Source organism: Uloborus diversus, chromosome 4 (genome assembly GCF_026930045.1).
Source record: "Uloborus diversus isolate 005 chromosome 4, Udiv.v.3.1, whole genome shotgun sequence".
NCBI classification, from domain to species: Eukaryota; Metazoa; Arthropoda; class Arachnida; order Araneae; family Uloboridae; genus Uloborus; species Uloborus diversus.
Genome location: NC_072734.1, coordinates 23,766,429 through 23,792,913, shown reverse-complemented (window position 1 = coordinate 23,792,913; position 26,485 = coordinate 23,766,429). Strand labels below are relative to the sequence as shown.

The 26,485-nt window shown below is 34.0% G+C and overlaps 2 protein-coding genes across 2 annotated transcripts in view; both read right to left on the bottom strand.

The window, feature by feature from the left end:
* Positions 1–582: 582 nt before the first annotated feature.
* On the bottom strand, positions 583–5,685 carry LOC129219949 (uncharacterized). The gene is made up of 2 exons (XM_054854264.1): positions 4,891–5,685; positions 583–3,975 (listed from the first exon to the last, which is right to left on the bottom strand). The coding sequence occupies exons 1-2, from the start codon at positions 5,683–5,685 to the stop codon at positions 583–585; spliced, it is 4,188 nt and encodes a 1,395-aa protein (XP_054710239.1).
* A 19,298-nt stretch (positions 5,686–24,983) lies between these two features.
* Positions 24,984–26,485, bottom strand: part of LOC129221653 (proliferation-associated protein 2G4-like) — a 49,980-nt gene continuing 48,478 nt past the window's right edge. Inside the window, exon 14 of the mRNA XM_054856181.1 lies at positions 24,984–25,682. The gene's annotated coding sequence lies outside the window, so the exon portion shown is untranslated. The remainder of the gene's footprint in view (positions 25,683–26,485) is intronic.

Sequence of the window (26,485 nt, the reverse complement as noted above, 5' to 3'; positions counted from 1 at the left end):
CATTTCGAACAATACAATACATTTATTAAAAACGTGTAAATATAAAATCATAAAACTGAAAACACCGCCCTAACCATTAACAGAAAATACAACTGACAACAACTAACAACCAACTAAGCAAAATAATCAAAATCAGTTTTTATGACATAGGGGCACGTGTGCGCACCTACTTGACGCACACTGCCAACGCGCCCTCTACTTTAATATATGCAAGGGATTTAACACTCCCCCGCGATTGAAATTACTATTTCAATATAACATTCAAAACAAATAAAGTTCAAAATAACAGTTGGTAACAGAACAAATAATACATTACTTATTCAAGCACAAAAATAGTAAACATCCTAGTTGCAAAACTATATATAAAAATTAAACAGTTTCTTCAACTGGAAGAATGCAAACATCTCTAACATTTCTTATTAGTGTGCTTCCACTTAGCAAACATAACCTTACTACTCGAACTCTATTATCACGACCGATGTTCGTTTCAATAATTCTGCCAACACACCATTTTGTCGATGGCAAGTTTTCTTCTCGAATGAGAACAAGAGTCCCTGTTTTAACATCATATTTGCTAAATCTCTATTTATTTCTCTGTTGTAAATGGGTTAAGTATTCCCTTTTCCATAACTTCCAAATTTGTTGACTAAATTTGGTAATCCTTTGCCACTTAGAAAGGGTGTTTTCCTTAACATCAATCAATTGTGGTTCACTAAGGGTAGTGATAGGTCTGCCAATAATAAAGTGACCTGGTGTTAATATTTCAAAATTGTCCATTTCTGATGACATTGGTATGAGAGGCCGGGAATTTAAAACACCTTCGATTTCTGACAAAATTGTAATAAATTCTTCTAAAGTTAAATTTTGACTGCCAATCACTCTTTTTAAATGGAATTTGAACGATTTCACCCCGGCCTCCCATATGCCACCAAAATTGGGCGATCTAGGAGGAATGAAATTCCACTGAATACCTTCTGTTAGAAAATAATTTGACAAAATTTCATCGGGAATTCTAACCATTTTCTGCAATCGCTTGATTTCGACATTGGCACCAACGAACGTTTTAGCATTATCAGTAATGATTTTTGAACATTTTCCTCGCCTGCCGAAAAAACGTTTCAAACTTGCTATAAAAGCCTGTGTAGTCATATCAGTTACAAAGTCCAGGTGTATTGCTTTAGTACTTAGACAAACATAAACAACAACATACACTTTATTTAATACACCCTTCCTTTGGTTTTTAAATTTGATAAAGAAAGGACCACAAAAATCTATCCCAGTGACAAAAAAGGGATAACTAGGATTTACGCGGTCTTTAGGCAATTCAGCCATGATTTGACTAACAGTAACAGGTCTGTTTTTGAAACAGATCACACAGTTACGAACAATTTTCCTACAGCTATTCCTGCCATTTAGCGGCCAAAATTTTTGTCTAACTTGATGTAAAAGAGCTTGGGGACCTACGTGAAGATATTTAAGATGAACATTTCTTAAAATTATACTTGTTAAAGGATGTTTTGCAGGTAAAACCATAGGATGTTTGGTTGTATAAGATAAATCTGCGTGGGACAGTCTCCCCCCTACTCTCATTACTTTATTTTTATCCAAAAACACATTTAAAGAGGAAAGTTTACTTCTGCTGTGAACTTGTTTACCATTTGTTAACCTTTTAAACTCATCAGAAAACTCACCTTCCTGGAGAGAACGTATTAACCAATTTTCTGCATTAGCAGATTCATCAATAGACAAAGGACCTATTTTCTTGGACTTTGGATTTTTACAATTATAAATAAACCTATAAAGAAAACTTACAATACGAATAAGTTTCATATAATTATTTGACTTATTAAATATGCAATCAAAAACAGAATTTTCATTTCTCGCAATCAAGTTCATTAAATGTTCATTTGGTTCAGTTTTTAAGTACGATTTTAGTTCTTTATCGATTGCTCCCTCTTCGGGAACCACTGAAAGATGATCAGTAGAATAAATGTTCACGGATTTCAGAAATGTAGGGCCATACCACCAAGCTGTGTTTTCTAACAGCTGATCGATACTGATACCTCTCGTCAAAGCATCAGATGGGTTGTCGCGACTTACGCAAAAGAACCATTTATCGGGGTCTGTAAGTTCCTGAATTTCCCTCACACGGTTGCAGACGAAGGTTTTCCACTTCAAAGCTGAACCTCTAATCCAGTATAGTGCTATTTGAGAATCTGTCCAAAAGTACATAGGAGGGGATATTTTCCGCTTCAACACATTTGCAACTTCATTTGCTAATCTAGCAGCAAGTAAAGCTCCTAGCAACTCCATTCTTGGAAGAGTAATCCTTTTTAACGGAGCCACACGGCTTTTAGATGTAAGAAATTTCACAATAACTTTGTCATCAGATCTTATCAGTACAAACACGACGGCACCGTAAGCTTTAGGACTGGCGTCCGAAAAGGTATGCAATTCTATGTCACAACTTGAAAGTTCTGCACAATCAAGGACGTTTCTGGGAATTTGGAGTTTTAACAATGTAGGAAGTTCAAAGCACCAGCGATTCCAGATTTTTAAAATGTCATCTGGCAGCTCAGCGTCCCAGGAAATTTTTCGAATCCATAATTCTTGAAACAGGCACTTAATTCTGATGGTGTATGGTGTCACAAATCCTAGAGGATCGAATATTCTACCTGCTACTTGCAGCACAAATCGTTTTGTATTCTTTCCGGTCTTGATAAATTCAAGCAAATCCTTTACTTCTATAGCGAAAATATCTTCCTTAATGTCCCACGGCAGTCCGAGAACCTTACTTGGTTCGTTACAGTTATTTGAGAGATTACTCGGTAAAATATTAAATTCTCGTTCTTCCCACATTTTCATCAACACTTCATCATTCGAAATCCATTTGCGGAGATTCATACTAGCTTTTTTCATTATGTTATTTGCTTCGATAGAAATTTTTAAAGCATCCTTTATATTGTCTGCACCAGTAACAAGGTCATCAACGTAAAAACAGGTATTGAGTACTTCAGTAGTAACGGGATAGGCTTCTTCGTACTTTTTGATGTGTTCTTTAATGGTTGCAGACAGCAAAAAAGGGCTCACATTTATTCCGAATGTCAGACGTAAAAAACGATAAACTACTACTTCTACATTGTCATTCTTGTTAGGATCATGTTTAACAAAAAGGAATCTAACCACATCTCTATCAAACTCGTTTAGAGATATTTGCAAAAACGCACGCTCTATATCAGATAACATAGCAATCTTGTTGATTCTAAAGTAAATCAACAGTGGAAAAATATGCGGGTTCAAGTTTATACCAGACCAAAGACAGTCATTTAGTGACAGTTGTCCAACGTCGTTTGAACTAGCATCAAAAACTATCCTACATTTAGTATAAACACTTTGTTGCTTGAATACTGCATGGTGAGGAAGATAAAAAACAGGTCTATCAATGCGTTTTTCAGGTTCCTTGACTTCTTCAATTATTCCGTTCGCTAAATATTCTTTCAAAATTTCACTGTATTGAATATACAAAGTCTTATCGCGTTTCATTTTCTTGACTAAACCTTGAAACCGCCTTTCTGCTACCTCAAAATTGTCATTTAATTCCTTCCAATTTTTCTTCCAAGGAAAACTAACTTCATATCGTTCGTTGTTATAGCGTACCGTTTTATTAAAAACTTCTAAAGCGGCGTCTTCATCTGAGCGTTTTGAATCGTCTTTAATGCCGAAAGATTCAAGAGTCCAAAATTGCTTTAAAGCTGCTTCAGTTTTATCCTCTACTACGTAACATTTAAAATTTCTGTTTTCCCTATAGTTAAGTGTTCCCGTAGCAATCCAGCCGAATACTGAATTCTGCAAAATTACCGAACTGTCTTTCACTTTAATTTGTCCCGTTCGCAATAACTCATAAAATACATTGCCACCCAACAAAATTTGAGCGCGCTGCGGTTTGAAAAAGTTAGGATTAGCATACATTAAATGCTGTGGAAGTTTAAGGTTGGAAATATCAAGATGTTTGGATGGGGTCAAATCCGTAATTTTGGGTATTACCAGCATTTTAATAGTTTTCTGAAAGCTCTTACTTTTATTTGAAATAAGCACATTTATTTCTTTTTTAACTTTTAAACCCGCTCCATTCAATCCCGTAATTAGAAAGTTAACCGACTGACCCTTTAATTTTAACAAGTCTGCAACTTCCTGTGTGCAGGCACAAATTTCAGATCCTGTGTCTAAAATTGTAAGAAAGGGCAAAAAGGAATCGTCTGCAGTTTTCGCATAAATAACTGCAGTCGATAACAGAACATTTGACTGACTTCCCCATTGAGTAAAACAGTTCTGCGAATCCCGACTACTATTCCCGCATGAACCGATTTTATTTTCTTCATTCGAAACCTGTTCCTCGGATTCTAATGCCTTTACTGTACTAAATTGCTCTGAACGCGAATTTACGTTATGTCGGGAATTATTCACAAACGTTTTGGGATTCTTACTTTTATCAAAATCTACCTTTGCGAAATTAGCTCCGTGAAGCATAGAATGGTGAGAATTCGAACAAATTCGGCATTTATAATCTAACCTAGAACATTCTGACCTTCTATGTTTACTTAAACAATTAAAGCATAATTGCAATTTACGAACTAAATTTAATCTTTCTTGGACAGGTAAATCTAGAAATTTCTTACATTTATAAGTTAAATGATTCTCATTACATACAGGACAAACAAAATTGTTATTTTGCAACACGAAACTTTTTTGTTTAGGTATACATTCTTGTTTAAATTTTGCAACGGGAACACTACGTTGAACATTCTCTAGCGCTTGAATACGTTTCAATAAAAACTCAATGAATTTTTCCCAATTTGGCAGATTATTACAATCCAAAGACATTTCAAATACCTTTCTTGATTCTTCATCAAGCCGTTGCAGCATAACATTCATTAAAATTGCTTCTGATAGAGCATTCATATTCAAATCTAACTGTTTTAAACCTCTTAAATTATTAAGCAAATTATCCGTTAAATAACGCAAATCCTTAGGATTTTCACACTTTAATTTGTTTGCATTTAATATTTCAGATATATGACTTCGAACAATCAATCTTTTATTTTCATATCTATTTTTTAATGCTTCAAACAGAGAAGAATATGAATCATCAATATTTTGCAGTTGTTTCGCCGTTCCTGTCAACGCCGACTGCAAATAAAACAGTTTTTGGGAATCCGACAGTTGTTTATTACTATCAATTAAAGTAATAAATTGCGATTTAAATGTTAACCATTCGGTATATTTCCCCGAAAAATGCGGTAAGGAAATACTTGGTAGCTTGATTTTAGCATTCGCGATTGATTCGCTATTAGCTTTTTCAGCCTTACTACTTGAAGTATTTTGAATCTTTAACAAATTGAAGATACTTACTTCAGTTTCTTCTAGATAATCCTCGACCTCTGTTAAGGTTCCTTCAAAATCTTCCACGTCTTTGTCATTTGGAAGACTACAAAAACTTTCATTTCGTAAGGAATTTATCTTTTCCTTCAAGTTGTTCAATGAAGACAATTTCAATTCTAACACTTTCGAATCGGGCGGAGTTTCAACATTGACACAATTTTCAATCCTAGTAATTTGGCCTTTGATGGCTCCTCGTTTTCTATTCAGTATTGTTAAATCAGAAACTTTCGTTGCAGGTTCCGTCATTGCAAATTTCCAATTTCTTTCAAATTTCAAAAACAGGTCACAACTGAAACACAATTCAGTTCCAATGTAATTCAATCCTGGTCGCACGGACCAAACTGTACGATGCTCTTGTGTAGGTTATGTGCATAGGCGGATTTACGGGGGTGCGAGGGGGTGCACCGCACCCCCAAAATTTTCGGTTGGGTTTTCAAAAAAAATAATAATTTAGTATATTTCACTCAGAAACGCAGTTGGGGAAAAGAAATTCATAGCTGCTATACAAACAAATGTACTTGAATCCAGTGTATCACCACACTTCGCTAGTGCAAGGAAAACATAACTGTGCTTTCATATTAAGAATTAAAGTAATTTTATCCATTTGGAAAAAAAACCCTAATAAATAATTTCATGCAAATAAAGAAATTTCTCAAACAATTTATTCTTTAGTGCTGTGTTATTGTATAGAATAATTGCCTGTTCTGTAATTGGGTATTAATTCGTATATCAATACCAATTCCTCTATTTTGAAACAACTATGGCTAATAAAGTCCCAAAAAAAAAAAAAAAAACATGACTGTTGTAACAAACTTTATCAATGAAATCTACTCCGAAATCAACTAACATTTTTAAGGTAAATTTTCAAAAATTTTTGAAGGAGGACTCCCGGACATTTTGCTGCAGTCAGGGCCCGATTAAGACATCGAGGGGCCCTGTATTTAAACTTCATAACCTGAGCTATTTGCTGAAACAATTTTAGCCATAGACTGAAGTAATTATAGCCATTTGAATTAGTATTATATTGAAGTAATTATAGCCTAGGTCACAGCCTAGTTGGTTTATTCAGTAATCAGGCCCTGCCTGCCATGCAGCATCCAGGGGGAGGGGGCACGAGACTGGTGACCCTCCCCACAAAATGCTGAGTTGATGTTTTTAAAAAATATTCTTTATTATTGAATGGAAGAAAAGATCTCATTTTGGGAAAGCGCAGTTACTTTAAGAAAAAAAAAGAATGTTGGAAAAAAATCTTTAAACGAATTGTGTGCCCCCCCCTCCCCTCCTCGCACAATCCTCTTTCTTTCATAACTCCTCCCTTTTTTTTCTTTTTATTAATTTTGTTTTCATTTTTTCTATTTCGTTTTCATTTTTCCTAATAGTCCTCAAAATTTTTCTTCTCCGAAGCCTCTCTCCAGCCAAAGTTATTACAGAGCATCTCAAATTTCGTTTATTGGGCTTCACTTTCGCAAAATTTCCAAGAAAGATCCTCTAATCACATAAAAATATTGAAAATCATTTAAAATTGCCTTTTTGGAGCTTCAGTTTTGAAAAACTGCAGTGTCCCTAACGTTACCAAATATGGTCTTACACTCAAGTGTTTAAGACTGTAATTTTGGAAAATATTCAAACAACGGCCTCCGACCCCTTTTCTCTAATATTATCAAGATTATTAATATTTTGGTTTTGAAAATTACTATTTCGTAATATTTAGTGGGAGAATCCTTTTTTTAATACCATGGAGTATTACATAAGAACTTCATTTTTAGAACTTCAATTTCGAAAATTTTCCAGGGGAGAGCTCCAGAACACCCCGTCCGGTAACAGCATCAAAACTTGTCCACCATAGCGTTTTTGGAACTTCCGATTCCGATTCTGAGTCACAACTGACTACAACTGTATTTATGTCAAGGACTGCATACTAAGTGCCTTGCCTCCATTTTGGAACTCCAATTAGGAAAAATTAAAGAGGTAGTTTGGGGGGGGGGGACGTATTCTATCTGTTTTTCAAAAAATCGATTGGAGACAGTCCATAAGTATCATTCCTAACCCAAACTATAAATATGAACTATAATCACATTTATAAGACTTAAATTTCTAAAAATAGCCTTGGAGCCCCACGTACCTTTCTTGCCCCTAAAATATCACCAAAAACTGTAAAACTGCGTTTTCAAAACTACTGTTGCAATTTTTTCTGGGGCGTAAATGCCGTTCCAAACTAGAAGCTGGATTCACCCATTGTTTCTAACAACATCGACTTTCGTTGAAGACTTTCTGCAGTTTGAAATGTTAAGAATTGACAATCCCCTAATATTACTAAATATGTTTTACATCGCGTTTTTTGGACTTAAAAATGCGCCCCGCCCTAAAATTACTTTCTGATTTCGCCACTGCCTTGTTATTCCGGGAATACCTCCCCCCTTCCAGATCCCCATTATTGTTGCACCCCCAAAACTTTCGACCTAAATCCGCCTATGGTTATGTGGACTGTATTTCAATAGGCAATAAACTCATTTCGAACAATACAATACATTTATTAAAAACGTGTAAATATAAAATCATAAAACTGAAAACACCGCCCTAACCATTAACAGAAAATACAACTGACAACAACTAACAACCAACTAAGCAAAATAATCAAAATCAGTTTTTATGACATAGGGGCACGTGTGCGCACCTACTTGACGCACACTGCCAACGCGCCCTCTACTTTAATATATGCAAGGGATTTAACAGCCACTATTGTTCCCGAATCGAGAAACAGTATAGAACGACTAGCCCTTCCGCCTATCAGGTGACAGTGACTCCAATATCATCAGAACCTGATCCATGGAGTGACGACCAAGTTCGAAAAGATCAACTTGAAGACCCCGACATAAAACCAATTTTGGAGTTCATGGAAAGTGACAGTCGGCGCCCTAGCTGGCAGGACGTTTCCATCTTCAGTCCTGCAACAAAAAGATACTGGGCTTTATGGAACTCGCTCCATTTACGGAACGGCGTGCTACACCGAAAATGGGAATCTGTCAACGGCAAAACGTCTAGGTGGCAGTTACTACTTCCCCGATCAAGGATTTCAGATGTTCTGAAAGAAATACATAGTCGTGCGACTGGAGGAAATTTTGGTGTCTTGAAAACCCTCAATAAAGTTCGGGAGCGCTTCTTCTGGAGCAAGGCGAAGGATGACGTGGAGAAGTGGTGCCATTCTTGTGACGCCTGTGCTGCTCGTAAAGGACCGAAGAAGAGAAGCAGATGGAAGCTACATCTGTACAACGTTGGAGCTCCTTTCGAACGAATTGGGATCGACATCCTGGGTCCTCTACCAAGAACTGCTGATGGGAACAAATACATTCTTGTTTCCATCGACTACTTCACCAAATGGCCGGAAGCATATCCCATTCCAGATCAAGAGGCTACCACCGTAGCAGAGACTCTAGTCCAAGACTGGATCTCGAGATACGGAACACCTTTATTACCTATTAGATGATTGAATGAGTGACTTTGACTAATTGTGAGAAATATTAAAAACACAAGTAAAGTAAATATTAACTAAATAAATACTGCACCGAATATTGGAAGGTCCCAATTCATCATTCGATAATATGAAAATAATTTTTGAGTTACAACAAAATATTACAATTTGAGTATCATTTTTTAAAAATTGCTTGTATTATCATACGATTAGATTTTCGGAGGTAATTTTTTCTTGACTGGAATAGACTACACATGACACATCTTACTACATAGTTATTTTTATGCATTAAAACGTAGTTAAATTAACCTTAAGGGATCCTAAAAAACATTTGAAAATAAATTCTTGAAAACTTTGTTACGAAAAATAACATTGGTGAAGGTGATCGCTTTTCAATTTCCGGGGTCCCCTCCAAACATTATTTTAGTATTTCTGAACGGTTTTCTTCCACACATTTTCTAACAAGACAAAGTTTAACTTCCTTTTTGACTTCTTCTGTCACCCACGTTTTATTTACTTAGTCATTTGATCAAAAATATTTTTCACAATCGAATGGAACATATTTCATTCGAAAAATATTTCAATTTTCTCTTTGCCCCATGGAAAAAAAAGTTAACATTTTCCACTTTTTTATTTGAAGAAAAAATTTTACTGCCAAAAATCAAAAATAAGGTTTTAATGCAAGTTTTGTTATCAAATACAATGTTTTTTCTTTATGTACTGTAATTTTCAAAACAAATTTCCAATTTGTTCATTTTGAAAAAGCTCAGTCATGTTAACTATTTCACTTTGCCCCACATTCCCCTATTAAAAACCCTGTATAATTTCACCGAGATGCTATAAAATAAGCGGTTTCAATTAGAACCATTGTCATAATGATTATAACATGAGGGTAAGGTTTTTAATTATACCCATACTTCATTTGAGTTTTTATAAATTAATTTATGTGTTAACTATAAAATATTATGTAACTAAGAAAATCATACCTTCATAACGTGTAAGTTTTATTGTATTTAGTTTATAATATATTTACATTAGTAGTATTGTATTATATTTTATTTTATGTAGAAATTATTTCTTTCAAAGTAGTTGTCGATTCTTGCCGAATCTAGTGATTATGTAGTCAATGTTTACATTACTGTCTCTGTGGACATTTAAGAGAGAAAGTCCCACAAGGCGTTCCTCACACATTGAGGCTCTTAACCAAGTTTTTAAACACCGCAATGTCGAGAAGGTTCGCTCACTTGTGGCAATACTAACTGGCAATGTAGCTATGAGTCGAAGAAGGCAATTTATTCCAGCAGGATACATGTCCTTGTCACATTCTTCGATAAGTTTTATGATACATGGAGGGAAATCTTGAACTGGATTTTGATTCTTTTCCCGTGTCCACTTCGCAACCCACAGTTGATATTCAACTTGCAGCGATGATGTCTGGCAAAAGTCCTTTATAAAAATCCCCCACTTTGTGCAAAACTTCGTTATTAGTACCTGCTAGCAGAGTTTGCGGCAAAAATGCTTTAAAATTGAAAACTAACCACATTTCGCCAAAATTGTCGAAGAGTGTCCGTTTTAATGAGAGTAAAAATCCTTTTTACAAGAAAAGTTGTATCCGTGACCGAGTTTGAGAGTCTCCACTTTAATAAAGGGAAATTTAATGTTTTAATCCTAGAAAATGGAGGGAAAAAAAAAAAAAACTCCGAAACGAGGGGTGTAAGTTAAGCGAGGTTTCACTGTTTTACGCACACTTAAAGAAATTTATTTTCCGCAAAACAACTCTTTCACGAATATTATTTGTTTATGTGCAAATATAGATGTAACCGCAATAGAGGTTTAGCAATGATCTGTTCAAACAATATATTCCTCTTAAAAAAAATAATAATAATAATAAAAAAAATCCAAGAAGTAATTCCAGGTTTTTAAAGAAAAACCTATTTGCCAGAATTTGTTTATAAATATCCAACAAAAATTACTTTAACCCCTGCCCCACCCCCTCTTTACTTTTTTTTTAAAGCGAAGCCTCTATATTGTCTCGTTTTTTAGAGGTACCAGGTATTTTGTGTTGAGATATGCATTGCAGTCTATATATAACTGCAATATGCTGCATCAAACTGCTTAAAGCCAGAGCTCTCAGCACGTAAATCTTTCTAATTTAAATACAAAAACGCTACCCCCACCCCCTATTTTTGCGCTTGGATATAATTTAAATTTGTACACAAATTGGGTGATCCTCAATTTCTCCTTCGAAAAAAATCTGTAACTGGAAGATTAAAAATTATCTGGTGGGTAATGTTTGGTCTGGTTGACGGGAGTAGGCTCATGATCCCCATGCCCCCCCCCATGGATCCACACTTGCCCCTCCCCCCTTAATTTTGCACTTGGATATAATTTAAATTTGTTCATAAAGTGGATGATCCTCAATTTCTCTTTCGAAAAAATCTGTAACTGGAAGATTAAAAAGGCTCTGTTGGGTTATGTTTGGTCTAGCTAGGGGGGGAGGTCATGACCCCATGACCTCCCCCTTGACCCACACTTGCCCTCCCCCCCCCATAATTTTGTGCTTGGATATAATTTAAATTTGTTCACAAACTGGGTGGTCCTCAATTTCTCCTTCGAAAAATTCAGTAACAGGAAGATTAAAAAGGCCCTGTTGTGTAATGTTTGGTCTGGCTAAGGGGGGGTCATAACCCCCATGACCCCCCCATTGGATCCGCGCTTGATACCTCCTACGTAAAAAGATAGCAGTTACGCAAGGGTGCCCATCCCCCTATGGCACCCCTCTCATACTACAAAGCATCCCCCCCCCCCGATTGAGATCAAAGCCCTTTCAAACTACATTTCTGTTTTAAATTTTTCAATGGGGGAACATGCACCATGGATCATATTTCCTCAAAAGTCATATTTCTTTAGGCAAACAGGCTGATCTCGAAACGACATGTGAATTGAGGTGGGAGAGTGGTCTGAAAAAGCGTTAAGCTCATTAGAGATGATTGTTCTTTTGAAAATTAACAAAACTCAAAATAGCAATAGCGCAGAAAAGGAACCCAGTCAATTCTTTGAATTTAGAAGTTGAAAGGAAACACCAGACAGAACTAAGCAAAAAAAAAAAAAAGAAGGTTAACATTGATTCCATCGCTGTTTTTTTAAATCTAAACATTTGAAGTTTAATAAAAATTATATTGCAGTTTTTGTCACAGGGGGGACAGCTGACCCTTTTACCCTTTCCGGAATCCGCACTTGAACATCATAATTAGCATATTAAAACTATATTTTGTAGTAAATTTCTATAGGGTGTAATTATTTTGGGGGGTCCTCATAGGCAGGGCCGCGCCGTCCCTATGTGCAAGGTCGTGCGATGCACGACGGCGCCAGAGTCAAAAAGGCGCCGAGCACTACGAATCAAAATGTTCCAAATGAGTAGAAAAAATATCCAACCAAAAAAAAAAATAAATAAAATAAATAGATAAAATTGATCTTTTAATTTTTTTCTAATAGTGATGGTGCAATTATACTGCTCATTAAAACAAGCAATCCTCCTCGCTGCCTTTCTAAAAGGAAAAATATTGCCTTGTTGTGTCTAAACGTGCTATTCAAAAGCGCAAACTTTTACACTGAAAACACATGATGCTAATTTATGCATACATGAGCATTTTTCTTCATATGTGGAGCCATGAATGCTATTTTGGTATGTCCATAATTTAACAAGGTTGAGCATACGAAGCGCAAGAAATTTGCTATTCCCCATATTGGTTCTTGCAGTGAATATGTTGTTTTATAATTTACGCACCTGCAGAATGCTGAGTTGAATGTTTTTCAAAAATATACATTATTATTGAAGAAAAAAAACGCGTCTTATTAAAACAAAGTGATTTTGATACGAAAAAAATAATGATGCTGGGGGAAAATTTATAAGTTTCTTTCAAAAAGAAATCTTTGAATTAAAAATTTTCAGTAGTTACAGCTAATTGCTCCCAGCTACTCCGCCTTTCATCCTATATATTTCTTTTCTTTGTTCCTTATTATTTTTCTTTTTTTTAGTTCATCTGAAAGTAAGATTGTCTTCAAAATGCTACTAATCCAATTCTATACCTCTCCCTGCGCCAAAAGCATTACGGAGCATCTCAAATTTCGTTTCCAAACCTTCAATTTCGCGAAATTTGCAGGGAATAAGTCCTAGAATACCAAACAACATCGCTTGAAACTGCATTCGAAAATCTCCTAAAATTGCGTTTTTGGAGCCTCAGTTTCGAAAGATTGCCGGCCCTAATGTTACCAAATATGATCTTACAATTGCGTTTTTAAGACCTCAATTTCAGTAAACATTCCGACAAGGGCCTTCGAACTGCTTTCCTTTAATACATATCATTAAAATTAAGTTTTTAAAACATGACTTACGTAAAATTTAAGTGAAATAGCCTCTGAGCTTCTTCTCCTAATATCATAGAATATTGTGCTTATGTTTTGAAGGCTTTAATTTTGAAAAAAAAATTTCAGGGGGAGCTCCAAAATCTCCTTCCCGTAAAAATCTTCAAAGTTGTCTACAATTGCGGTTTTGGAAGTTCAATTTCAAAAAATTAAAGGGGAGAGAAGGAATTGATTTCTGTCTGTTTTACAAGAAAAAAAAATAACGGATAGAATCTCAGAGTTCCACCTCTTATTCAAACGTCAATAAATATGGCCTATAATCGCGTTTTAAGGCTTCAACTTCTACAAATTTCCGCGGAGCCCCTTGTACCGTTTTCCCCCATAACACCACCAAAGACCGACTAAAATTGCTCTTTAAAAGTACAGATTTCCAAAATTTTAAAAGAGAATTTTTTTTTCAATGTGCCCCTCTAAAACTATTTTGTAGTTGCGCCTTTGCTCCTGCTGTCATATTTTGACAGGTATAACTGTTTTATTAATTATTTATCCCTTAAGAGATTAGATAGATACTCACAATGGCTTAAACTTTGATATTTCAAACATTTCTCTTTTTCTAAAATGCATTATTAGCATATCAGAGGAGCTTCTGAACTCTTAATAATTTCGAGATATGAAGTAAAATCGTGCACCATATTTCAAAATTAAATATTCACTCATTATTTTTTAAATAAATTAAACGCCAAACGTATTTTTCTCCATTATATATATATGTTTACAAATTCTCTTTCCAGTTGTTAACTATATTTTCCCCGAACACTAGAGCATAAAGGCGCTCAAAAATATTTGCACGACGGCGCCGATCAGGCTTGGCGCGGCCCTGCTCATAGGATGAGGCAGTGGCGTAGCTACAGATTCTGTAGACCGGGGCGGCTCCTCTATTTGCCGCCCTTTCATTCAGACATATCCAATACATTAAACCGTCGAAAATTATTGAACAAATTGAAAACTTCATTTAAGAAAGAAAATGGAACTTAATTTAATCCATATTCTTCCTACAAAAAAAGGGGGGGGGGGATGTTAAGGGCCTCCATCTCGGAGAAATATTCTAAATTTACATCGAAAATCGTAGTTAAGTGATATTTGGAGGGAATGGAGTTTTCTCCCGAATTTCATAAAAACTGAAGTCAGTTTTAGCTTTTGGTGACGTTAAAAAGTCAAGATCTTTTCTCGAATATTTTCTGATATTTATGTTTTAAAAATACAACTTAAATCTGTCTTAGTGGACGTTAAGGGAATGAAGTTTCAGGGGCTCGCTACGGAAATATTTTAACTTTGAACACCGAGAAGTGCAGTTGTAGCCACAACAAAATCTTACATTTCGAAGAGCTTTTTTTTTCTTTTGCCCCCAGTGATAGATTTAAAGTATGATTCCCTTATTTAGATTTTTTTTTTCGCACATCAAAGGTGCTGAATCGCCTCCCTTAAAATATGCCGCCCGGGGCGAACCTCCCCACCCTAGCTACGCCGCTGGGTTGAGGGACCTCTGGTCTTATCCTAATGGCAAAGAAAGCTCTGCTTTTGAGTACACTTATTTGTTTTACTGCAAAATTCTGAATTTTTTTTATACTAGGATACATAGGAAATTTGTCAGTTAGCTCACCAGGGTGTTTTTATCACTGTAATTTTGTTATTTTAGTAATATTTTTGAAATACAATGCCACATGCTAAAAGGTTATTCATTATTCATGAATGATTCCTTTTGCTTTCAGAAGGGAATCTTTTATTCAATCTATAGTAATTTTCCCGCAGGTTGCATTCATGTCAGTCCCCATGCTTTTAACATTTTTTAAATAATGATCTTAAAATGCATTTTAAAAATTCAATTATAATATTAAATTCAGCTTGAAAAAATCAAACTAGGAGAAAAAATATTTTAATTGATATTTTGTGTTGCATGTTTGTAATATTCATTCAGTTGCCAATATGTCAGTCAGTAACCAACTTGTCGTAAATAATGCAAATATTTATTTTAGTAATACAGTGGCCGTCGCTTTCACGAATCAAGTTTGTTCTAAACATGATTCGTGATAAAACGCCGATTCCATAAAGCAGCTGAATCAATAAAGTGGCTAATTCAATAAAGCCGGATTTTGTTTTTTAAAATTCTATTCAGTAAAGCGGTTGATTCAATTAACCACTGATTCAACTAACAGGCGTTCACTATATTAAATTTAACAAATGCATTTTCATTGCTTAAATATTATGTAAACTTGTTTATAAGTTTTGCTGCTTAATTTTGAACATTAGTATATTTAGAAAATTTCAGAAATGTCAAGTCAGCTACCAAGCGATTCTAATTACTGTAATTCTTTATTGTAGCAATATTTTCCTACTCAAATGCCATAGGCCGAAAGTTTATTCATTGTTCCGTGATCCTGATCTGAATTAAATAAAAATTCCTTTTACTTTTAGAAAAATATCTTATTGAATCAGTATTACTTTTCACACAGGTTGCATTCATGTCAGTCAGTTACCATGCTTTTAATAATTTTTCTAAAGTCACTCAATATGTATTTTGGAAATTCAATTAAACCATAAAATTCATCTTAAAAAGTACAATAAACGAGGCAAAAATATATTTTTTTAAATTAATATTTAATGGCTTACATTTCAAAATACTTATCCTTCTTTTCTGTGATTGTCAGTCAGTTACCCGTGGAATTGCTCTTTTATAAATAGACATAGCTTGGTCACTGGGTTTATAAGCGAGACTATTCTGTTAAACAAAGTGCTCGTTTGATGAGCGCAACGTGTGCGATAACCCCAATATAAGTTATAAAAAGTCGTTTCACAACAAACTTTCTTAGTAACAAAAATGTTAAAGATTTGCATATATTAGAGATAATGATTAAAGGAATAAACAAAAATTGATAAGAGAAAAAAACAAAAAAACAATTTTAGATTTAAGTTATTCTTCAAGTACATAACAGTCAAACCTCGCTATAGCGAACACGGGATATAACGATCCCTCAGTTGTAGCGAACCTTTTAATTGGTCCCAACTGAAGAGCTATGTTTTTTAATGTATTTTGAAACGCTTGGAATGCATCCCAAATCAGGGTTCATACCCTTCAGGGAGAAAAAAATTCAAGCACTTTTCAAGTACTTTTCAAGGCAAAAAAAATTCTTTTCAAGGCAATATGAATTTGTACTAAAAATATTGTATGCAGATTTCACTTAGTGCAAACGAACACACACGCATAGAAATAAGGCAATAATACAAAGAAGTATAGGAAAACAAAATTGCTTTACCTACAACAAGAGACACTTTGATGAAAGATCTACTGTGTCAAAAGTTTTTCAGAAAATGTCTGAAAACTTTGGTCATAAACAAAAGCAGATTCAAGGAGGTTTAATTTTGCAATCTTCACATTTAAAGATGCATATTTTCTAGAATCAGCAAATTAATGTTAAAAAAGAAAAAAAAACCTTTCATGAGTGTTTTAACTTTTATGGGAAGAAACCAAAAGTTCAATGGCATTGCTAGAGAGGAGTTTTTGAAGTCACTCCCCCCCCCCCCCAGTTCCAATACTTATTTCTAATATTAATACGTTGGTTTATTACAATATAAGGGCGGTTAGGACAAAAACATCATCCAGAAAGTATTTTCAGGTTGCACTGTTAAGTTCTAAAACATTAGAGGTTCGCAAATCATTCATAAGTATGCAAATCAATTTGTGTATGTATGTATTAGTTGTTCAGCCAATAAGGCATTTCAACTATCCTCGAGTAAATTTAAAAATTAGTAAATAAGAAAAGTTTATGAAAGTCCACAGTCCAGTCTCCGCAACTTAAAATATACAAAAGCTGCTTAAGAAGTGAAAAATACTCTGAATGTAAACTTGAGCCTATTCAGCTTTCACTGAATAACTTGTAAAAGTTAATAAATGTGCAACTTCAGATTCATAGGACCATATTTCGAAACTGAAAAGATTCACAAGAAGTTGACATATATTATGACAAAGTTTTATTTTGGGAACAAACGAGTTATTGTTGAAATAAGAATTTAAATTTAGAAAGGCAATTATATTCAGGTGTAATTTGCGAGTTCATAAAAAATTACCTGATTTTTTCTCAAGAGCAAATCGGGGCAAAGGGGGGGGGGGATAATTTTTTAAACTAATCACCCCTATTACTTGAAGATACATATGTACAACAATAACTTTTGATATGCATACAATTCATTTCTTATGTAAAAAAAGTTTATTCAGTCAAAATATTCTTCATAGAAATACCAGGCCTAGTATCTGTTGATAACCAGCAACAAGCACTGGGCCTAGCTAGGCTGGTCCTAGTCAATTTATCAGACCCAAATGAAGATCAATGACCCTCCTTAAGCTATTTACCTCTTTGCTGATTACAGCAATTTTCGGTAAGCTGTTCCAAGTACCCACAACCTTACTAAAGTAGTAATTTTGAAAATTTGAAGTAAAGGGGAAAATTGAAAATATAGGGAGGTAAAAGCATAACAAACACTACTGGATTTCCAGTGAATAATCATAACACAACCACCCCCTGTTACACACCTTAATTATTTTAGCAGACATAAAGAAAACACATGTACTTATAAATTCAACTTTATAAAATTATATTATTCAACTTTACATTTAAAATACAAACTAAGTTAATTTGTTAGGTGCTCAATTGCTTAAATTTAAATTTTTTTCAAAAAATATGTTATAACCGAAAATTAGCTAAAGATAATTAAATTCAAAATTGCAAAAATAAATAAGCCTATAATTAAACAAGACCAAAGTAATTAATTCTTTAGTTATTAAAATAAAAAATAAAATAAGCTAATCTGATGTAGCATGTGTCAAAATAACTTCTAGTTGCCAAAAATAATAAAAAATATTTACAATATGCAAAAGGATTGAAATCTCAAACAAGGGAAGCAAATGTTCGCGAATTAAGTTCAATGTTGTCATGTTTCCCATAAAATAAATTTATATTGAACTAAAATTAAACATAAAATATGCTAATGTAAGGTAGCATATGTGAAAATAACATCCGATTAGTCAATATATTTAAATATTTGCAAGATGCAAAAAGATTGAAATTTCAAACACGAGAAGCAATTTTTCGCGAAGACTGAGTTCGTTCAACGTTGGCATGTTTCCCATAAAATATATATTTTTTTAATTATTATTAAATTTGAACAAAAAAGTACTAATCTAAGGTAGCATATGCGAAAATAACATTTGATTAGTCAAAATATTTAAATATTTGCAGGATGCAAAAAGATTGAAATTTCAAACACATGAACAATTTTCGACGAAATCCGAGTAAGTTCAATGCTGTCATGGTTTCCAAATTAATTCATTTGTTAACTAATGAAATAAAACAAAAAATGATGTAATCTAAGGTACCATATGTCAAAATATCTTTCGGTTGTAAAAAACATCAAAATATTTACAAGATGCAAAAGGATTGAAATCCCAAACATGAAAGCAATTTTTCACGATGTTGCATATTGAACACATGTTCAGAAAATTGCATTGGTGAAATACTTTTTAAAACTTGTACGCACAATCCGATGATTTTCGAGAGAATTTAAGCAATAAGAAACTTTTTCAAGGTTTTAAAACTTTTTCCAGGTTTTCAAGCACTTGAAAATGAACTTTTTTTTTCAAGCACTTTTCAAGGTTTTTCAAGGGCGTACGAACCCTGCTCTAAAATGGCTGTAGCCATCTTCTACTATAGTTACCCCCTTTTTCACCAGAATACTTTGGTCCAAACCACGCTCCTCACTTACTGTTCTTCTGATAGTATTGTATTGTGAACTTCACTCATCATAGCTAAATTAGGCAAGGAAAAAAAAATATGTAGGGGATTAAGTTAAATTTATTCTGAAATTAGAAAGCAGCGAAAGTTTATTCTCAATTTGCGAAGATTTTTTCCTTTATAAACTTATTGTAGTGACTATCTGGCAGAAATGTAATTCTAAGGTAGCGGTTTCGAGCGACCTTTTTAACTACAGAAATTAGACAAACAAGTTCTAGATTTGTTTACAATAGTTGACAGAAAAACCAACGAAACATACATAAAAGCTTACAGCCAATAATAACATTTCCCTTCTCATAGTATGGATAAAAGAAAGATACATTTCAGTACTTTACAGGGTGCGGAAAAAGTTCCCACAATTTTATTAGATATTTCAATAGGCTGTAACTAATACATAATTCAACAAATCAACAAGTTAAAGCAATAAAAACTCTTTATTGAAACAATAATAATAACATTAAACAAAAAAATTGTTAACAATTGTTCAAAAATGGCTCCTTGGGCTCCAATACATTTACAGAGCCGCAGTCTGAAATTGCCGACGATGCTCGCGCACGCATCCACCGTTATCTCATTCCAGGCACGCCTCAGAGCCGTTTTGAGCATGTCGACCGTGGTGTATCGTTTTCCCGAGATTTTTTCCTCCAAGATTGACCACACCGAGTAATCCATCCGGATTAAGGTCCGGTGAGTTAGGGAGCCAAACATTCTTGCCCCAAAACCTGGGAGCAGATCTTTGCAGATATCAATCGTCGATAGGGCCGAATGCGCAGGAGCCCAGTTTTGTTGGAGTGTGAATCCATCTTGGCCAAAGTGTTCTGTTACCCATGGCCTCATTACATCGCATAAAACCCGCTGCCGATAGCTTGCAGCATTAATTTTGACTTTTCTGTCACTGAAAACAAGCGGAGTCTTCCCAGTGGCACAAATACCATCCCAGACCATTACAGGGGCTGAAAAGTGACTGTGTTCGATGATTTTTGCAGCAGCGATCTTCTTCTGACCCTTCTTAAGCAGTTGGCGATGAGTTTGATGGTTATGTGTGGGCTCGATGGTGAAGATCTTCTCATCGGTAAAGAGAACCTTCTAAAGGCGAACACCAGCGCTCAAGCCAAGCATCCGTCGAGCTTTTATCAATCTCTTCTGCTTCATTGTGTCATTGAGGAAGTGGAGGCGATTGATCTTGTAAGAACGAAGTCCCAACTTGTTTTTCATGACGGTTCGGACGCTTTTTTCGCTGATCTCCAGTTCTTTGGTCATCTTTCGCATTGAGCGCTCTGGATTGCGACAGCGGATTTTCTGCACATTCGCTGGAGTCGTTGTAGTGGTTGGACGACCACTCCGTGGACGGTCGGCAGTCTCTCCAGCCTCCTTGTAGCGTTTCACAGCGTCATAGACTGTTTTACTCTTGAATCCAGTCGTTCGAATAATATCGGCTGTTTTCATTCCCTTCTGTAATTCAACGACAGTAACATGCACATTTTCATGATTCATAGCTCACTAACTCAATGAACTAACAAAGAACAAATGATTAAATCTCAAATACTTTTAATGCCAATAAACACTATGTGCCAAATAAATCGCCAACGTACGATTTTAACGCCAAAAAAAAAAAAAAAAAAACGTTTTAAACAAAATTGTGGGAACTTTTTCCGCACCCTGTAATTACTGAATACAATAGTTAATACTAAAATTTAATTTCACGTTATCCTTTTCACTAATAGAAATATCGGGTGATAAAGATATTCATTACAGAAGTTTCTTAACAAGTGAGGCCTTACTTTCGAAAAATTGGATGTAGCGAACCCTCGGTTATGGCTATTTCATAAGCCAGTCTACCAAGGGTTTGTTATACAGGGTTGCCACGGAAGTTCAAGAATGAAATTCCCTGACATTTCCAGGTTTTCCAGATGGTTTTGCGAAAAATTCCAGGTTATCAATCTCCACCTTCATTTTGCAACATTAATATATACATCTCAAATTTTGATAAAACTTACCTCATTTTCAAACTTTACAAACAATGGCTACCAAATTTAATTTACTCAAGCTGAAATAATCAAAAATATGTACTAAAGGTGGTTCAATTTTTTTTTCTCTCTCGGCTCGAGTCCAAGACACCCCTTATTTTTTTTAGACTTACTAATAGTATTGTGCTGTAAAAGTTTTAGATTCTTGCTCAAATTTTAAGAGGGTGCTCAATGACCCCTCCATTTAACATTAGCTCTAGCATAGAAAAAGTCAAATTTAGAAACATTTAATTTCCCCAGCTTTTTTTTGGGTTAAGTAATTATTTTATTGCAATGAATATGCATATAACTCGTGTAGATTATAGTATGTAACATTGTTTTTTCAGTTCAATGAATTTTTTTAACACCCTCCTCATACTTATGAAGTTTGAGGGAGGGGGTCGAGCACCATCTTTCAGTTGGAATAGGAAGTTAAAATTCCTCCAGTATTTTACTATCCACAAGTCTAAAAACATTGAGTGGTGTCCTGTTTTCTAGGAGAAACCTTTTTTTTTAAGTGTATTTTTGAACTACCCTAATGTACTAACACAAGTGAAGCAAATCACTGTAATAAACAATTAATGTAAATGTAGCATATCTAATTTTCAATAGCGAGGAGCCACTGCCTTACATCAAGTGAAAGAACTGCAGAATTAGCAGTTGTGACATCTGTATCACAAAAATAAAGTTAATTGCTGAAATAATCTGAACTAAAAACTTATGAAACCTAAACTTTTTCAATTATTGCTTTCTACCCCTCCAATCCATTGAACTCAAAGCGCTTTTAGACTTTGGCCTGTAAAAAAATCATGCACCTTTTAGCTTCACATATTTCCCCTGTTTGTTGCTCATAAAACAGGGGTGCTCCCCCCCCAAAGTTCAATAGCACAACCCCCCCCCCCAATATTTCTGAACGCCTTAGCGCTTTTTTTATTTTTAACCCTCTTTTTAATTTTTTTTACCTATTTATTTATTTTTAATTATTATTGTTTTGAAAAAAAAGTGTGCTCGCTCCCCAATAAAATACACACGCACAGATGAAAATAATAAAGTAAAATAATATGAGTAAATAATTTGAATAAAAATAAAGTAAAATAAATAATTAAAAAATCCCCCCCCCCAAAAAAAAAATTTGATGGCGCAACTTGCGCCATAATCACTCCTGTGGGCACCCTGTCATAAAGTTAAAGTTTGAGCATTGATCAGAAACTTCTCTGATGTGCAGATTTTTTTTTAATCGGATTACTTTTATTTTGAAAGAAAGAAGCGCATTGGAAGTCTTAAAAGATCACTACCAAAATACTAAAAGATTAGCGATACTTCTGTAAAAAAGAAACTTTCTAAGTTTAAAATTGTCTAATGAACTAAATTTACAGAACAAAATTGTTTAGAATAATACGATTTCATTAATTAATTTAAAGAAATAATATAAAATATGAAAAGATTATTGCAGCTCATTAAAAACTTCAGTCGGCACTCCCAGACAAAACAACGTGCTGTGCATCATAACAACTTCAGAACTGCTGATGTAAACAAGCAGCGCTTTAACAGAGCCCGCTCAAACGAGGAAGAAAAGAAGTACCTTCTGCGCATGTCCGCCGCTGACTGCTATGGTGCACGCCGACTGCTACGGCGCACGTGCCAATGGCAGAGTTGTTGAAAAAAAGAACTGCAGGGGGAAGAAGAAAGAGGGGAATGACAAAACGACGAATGGGACGGGAATGGCGGCGAAAAAAAACAAGGCAGAAAGTTTTTTTCTGACGTCATAGACCGCAGGCCGCGCTAAGAACGATCGGAAATATGCAATTTTTCATTTTCCCTGACATTTCCCTGATTTTCGGCCATTTTCATTTTCCCTGACAATTCCAGGTTTTCCCGGTGCGTGGCAACCCTGGTTATAGTGGGGTTTGACAGTATTTCTATTTTTGTTATTTCTACTAATCTAAGGTATGGTCATGCAAGCTATTTATACAGGGTGGCGACAGGAACTGTGAAAAAAAGTTCCCTGATTTCCCAGATTAAGTTCACCAAATTTCCCTGATTTACTTTACCAATGATAATGGTTTCCTTTCTTTGCTCCACTTGAAATCCATTGTATGTTTGTATAAAATGCAGTATTTTAAAGGTTATAAGTTGTGTTAAGTTGCTTAACTAAATATATATTTTAAAAAGATGCTACTTTTTTAATAAAATGGTTTTAAAAAAACATATCAAGTCAATTGTTTTGGGAAAAAACCGTACAAAACCATAGATTATAGAAAATTTAAAAAAAAAAAGAAAAAAAAAACTTTACTTCCAGTGGTTTACTTCTAGAAAACCACGTAGCATAAGAATTTTAAGAAACTATTAAAATTACTCTTAAAAACATATGTTTATTTATGATAGAACTAAAAAGTAATCAATATTATTTTGAACTAAGTTTTCAAACATTTTAATAATTGTTGCAAGAATAACAAGTAATAGTGAAAGAACATAAGTAATGTAGTTATTCTTATATAACTAACTGACATATTTATGCAAAACAGATGAAACCATTTGACATCTATTCATAGGGAGCTTTACTCTAATCAAGAACATAGGTTTTAATGAATGAATACAGCATTTTAACAATAAAAAAATTAAGATATTTGCTTAAGTACACAAGTTAACTCTATTTCAAATAATTTTAGTATGTAACGAAAAAAACCTTAGATTGCTTTTGTAACAAACAACTTTGAAAAGCAAGAAAAATAAAGAAAAAAAAGCAATTAATCAATTTCAAATTATATAAAAGAAGAATACAACTTGGTTATAAAATTAAAGAATCACTTAAGTCTGAAGAAAACCTTTATAATCTGCAGTGACAACAAATAGTATAACAGCAAAAAACCAAGTTTTTTTATTGAAAGTTCAATTTTAGCAATTAAATTAAAAACGGAAAGAAGTAATAACTTTTAAGCTTTTATAGTATTAATTCAAAAGCCAAAGATTTCTTCTTGAAATCGTGATTACAGTACGCTAATTACTTCGAGACAATGGAATAAAGGCAAAGGAGCTAAGGCATTAATGAAGGCTTCGTCTTTGCCTGTATGGTTGTTTATTTTACGTAGCAGGCATTGAAAGCGTTAAAGGAAATTTCAAGCTAGGTAAAATAAACAACCTAACAGACACAGAATCAATCTTAGGCAGTAAATCCTATGGTTAATAAGTAAGATTCAATACTTTGACGTTGAGGAAAAAAGATGCACAAATATGAGGCAGTGTATAATCGCACCTCATTAATTTTACTGTTTTTTTTTTTTTTTTGACCGAAATTTTTTTTTTTCTTCATAAAATCAATTTTCCCTGATTTTTTTGTTATTTTTTCAAAACTCCCTGATATTTCCCTGACTTTTCCCTTATTAATAAAGTTCCCTGATCTGTCGCCACCGTGTTATATAAATACTTTTCCCCCTTTCACTGTAATAGGATTGAAAATTTTATTTCATAAAATCTTCTTGAAAAATAAATAAGGAAGAGTAGTTTGTATTTTGTGTAGGTTTAAGATCATTCAAAAAAGCTTTTTTTTTTTTTAAATTTGACAAGTTGATTTTTTTTCAAGTAATTTGAACGATTGGGGAGGGTACATCAAAGCATTATTTTTAAAATTTGATTTTGTTCTTTTTATTTAAATTTAAATGTGAAGCAGACCTAACAGAGGCAACATTTTACGGCAAAACAATATTTCAAAATTATTTTTTCAGGTTTAATACAAACCCTGGAATTACTATACCAAAATGGCATGCTTTGCATTATTCAAAATCTGGTAAGCAGAAAGAGGGCAAAAACTCAAGACAAAAAAGATACAACAATGAAATTAGATAAAATTATTTATTATGTTGATTCAACATGTTAATAATACTTGTGATATTGATGATGTTTGGAATTAACATAATTCATATCCTTTAAATTTTGTTTATATTCCTTTTCATTTTAAAATAACTCCAATTTTTCAAACCTGTTAAAATATTGTTCATCTGAAATAATTGAAAACAACAACAAAGATTCATTGTGTTTTAACATGTATCCCCAATTTTTAAAAATGCATTATCAATCCTGTGTATGAATTCATTTGTTACATCTAAAAACAATTCTGCTACAGTTTTCATAGACTGTACAAATACATTCAATGTAACAAGTACACTACAAATAAGAAACAAATGCTTTGTAGGAAAAAGGGATTTTAATTACATTCACACACTGCTCCCAGCAGAATTTGGCACCAACCTCTTACAAAATTTTACTCTAATAGAAGTTTTTTAGATTTACATTTGAGATTTAATTTTAAAAAAAAGAACAAGGTTTAGGTGTAAATTACTTTGTACTTTTAACAATAAAATTTTAAAAACATTACCAAAAATACAGTTTTAAGACCCGTGCTTGTAATGAGTTCATTGCAGCACAACAGTATGGCAGTGTTCTAAGTAAAAAGTTCTGTACAACAAAATTCTTTTGCTGATCAATTTTTTACAAAAGTTGGTGCCATTTTTCAATCCAGGAACTTTGTCAAGCTCAAGCTTAAAACTCCCCTCTTCATTAAACCTGTAAAATTAAAAGCTTTTTTGTTAATACAAATTTAGAAATAAAAAGAAGTTTTTACACATAATTGAAACCATTTTCATAGTGCAAAAGGAAGCAAAAATCCAAGGTCAAAAAAAAGATAATGATATTGCTGCACAAAACTTTAGATTGGACTTTCTAGCATTCTGAGCATGAATGGTACAAAATAAGCTTCCCCAGTTTAACAGTTGCAATCATCTTTCAAATAATTTTTGAAATAGTGCTTTCTAGGCTTTCAAAGATATACCAAAATTTCCTACAGCAGTTTTTTCTACGGCATAGCAATCGTGGCTTGATAAGTTGACTTATGTCTTACACCATGCATAAGGTCAGATGGTTAGATAAGCAAAACCTGATTTTATCAAACATAATTTATATTTCAATTAGGCAAAGATTAAATTAAAATGTATAGTGGTTTGAAAAGTATATTTGCGAAGAGACCTTATCAACAACCATCGATTTTTATAAATTTGAATGAATTCAATGTTGAGAAAATGGAAATTATTCTTATGTACAGAAAAAATGAACCTGATGTCCAAAAAAGAACTCCTCTACCCCCCTCCCCCCCAAACACATTTGCTGCTAAACCTCTAGAAAAACAGACAGTGTTACAAGGTAAAGTTTATTTTAAAAACTCATGGATAATAAAATGTCCAAGAGCTTGGGTAGGTGGCGGTAGGCAGCAACTCCTCACACTAATGTTTGATAAAACACACACGTATGTAGAAACAAGGTCAAAATTGGCTTTGGTCGTCACTTACAGTCACAAATATTCCCTACAGTCT

Coding starts and splice junctions, on each gene's coding strand:
- LOC129219949 (XM_054854264.1), bottom strand. CDS start 5,685: ATGACGGAACCTGCAACGAAAGTTTCTGATTTAACAATACTGAATAGA. Junction 3,976..4,890: donor TTGATGAAGAATCAAGAAAG/GTATTTGAAATG, acceptor AAACTTCCACAG/CATTTAATGTATGCTAATCC.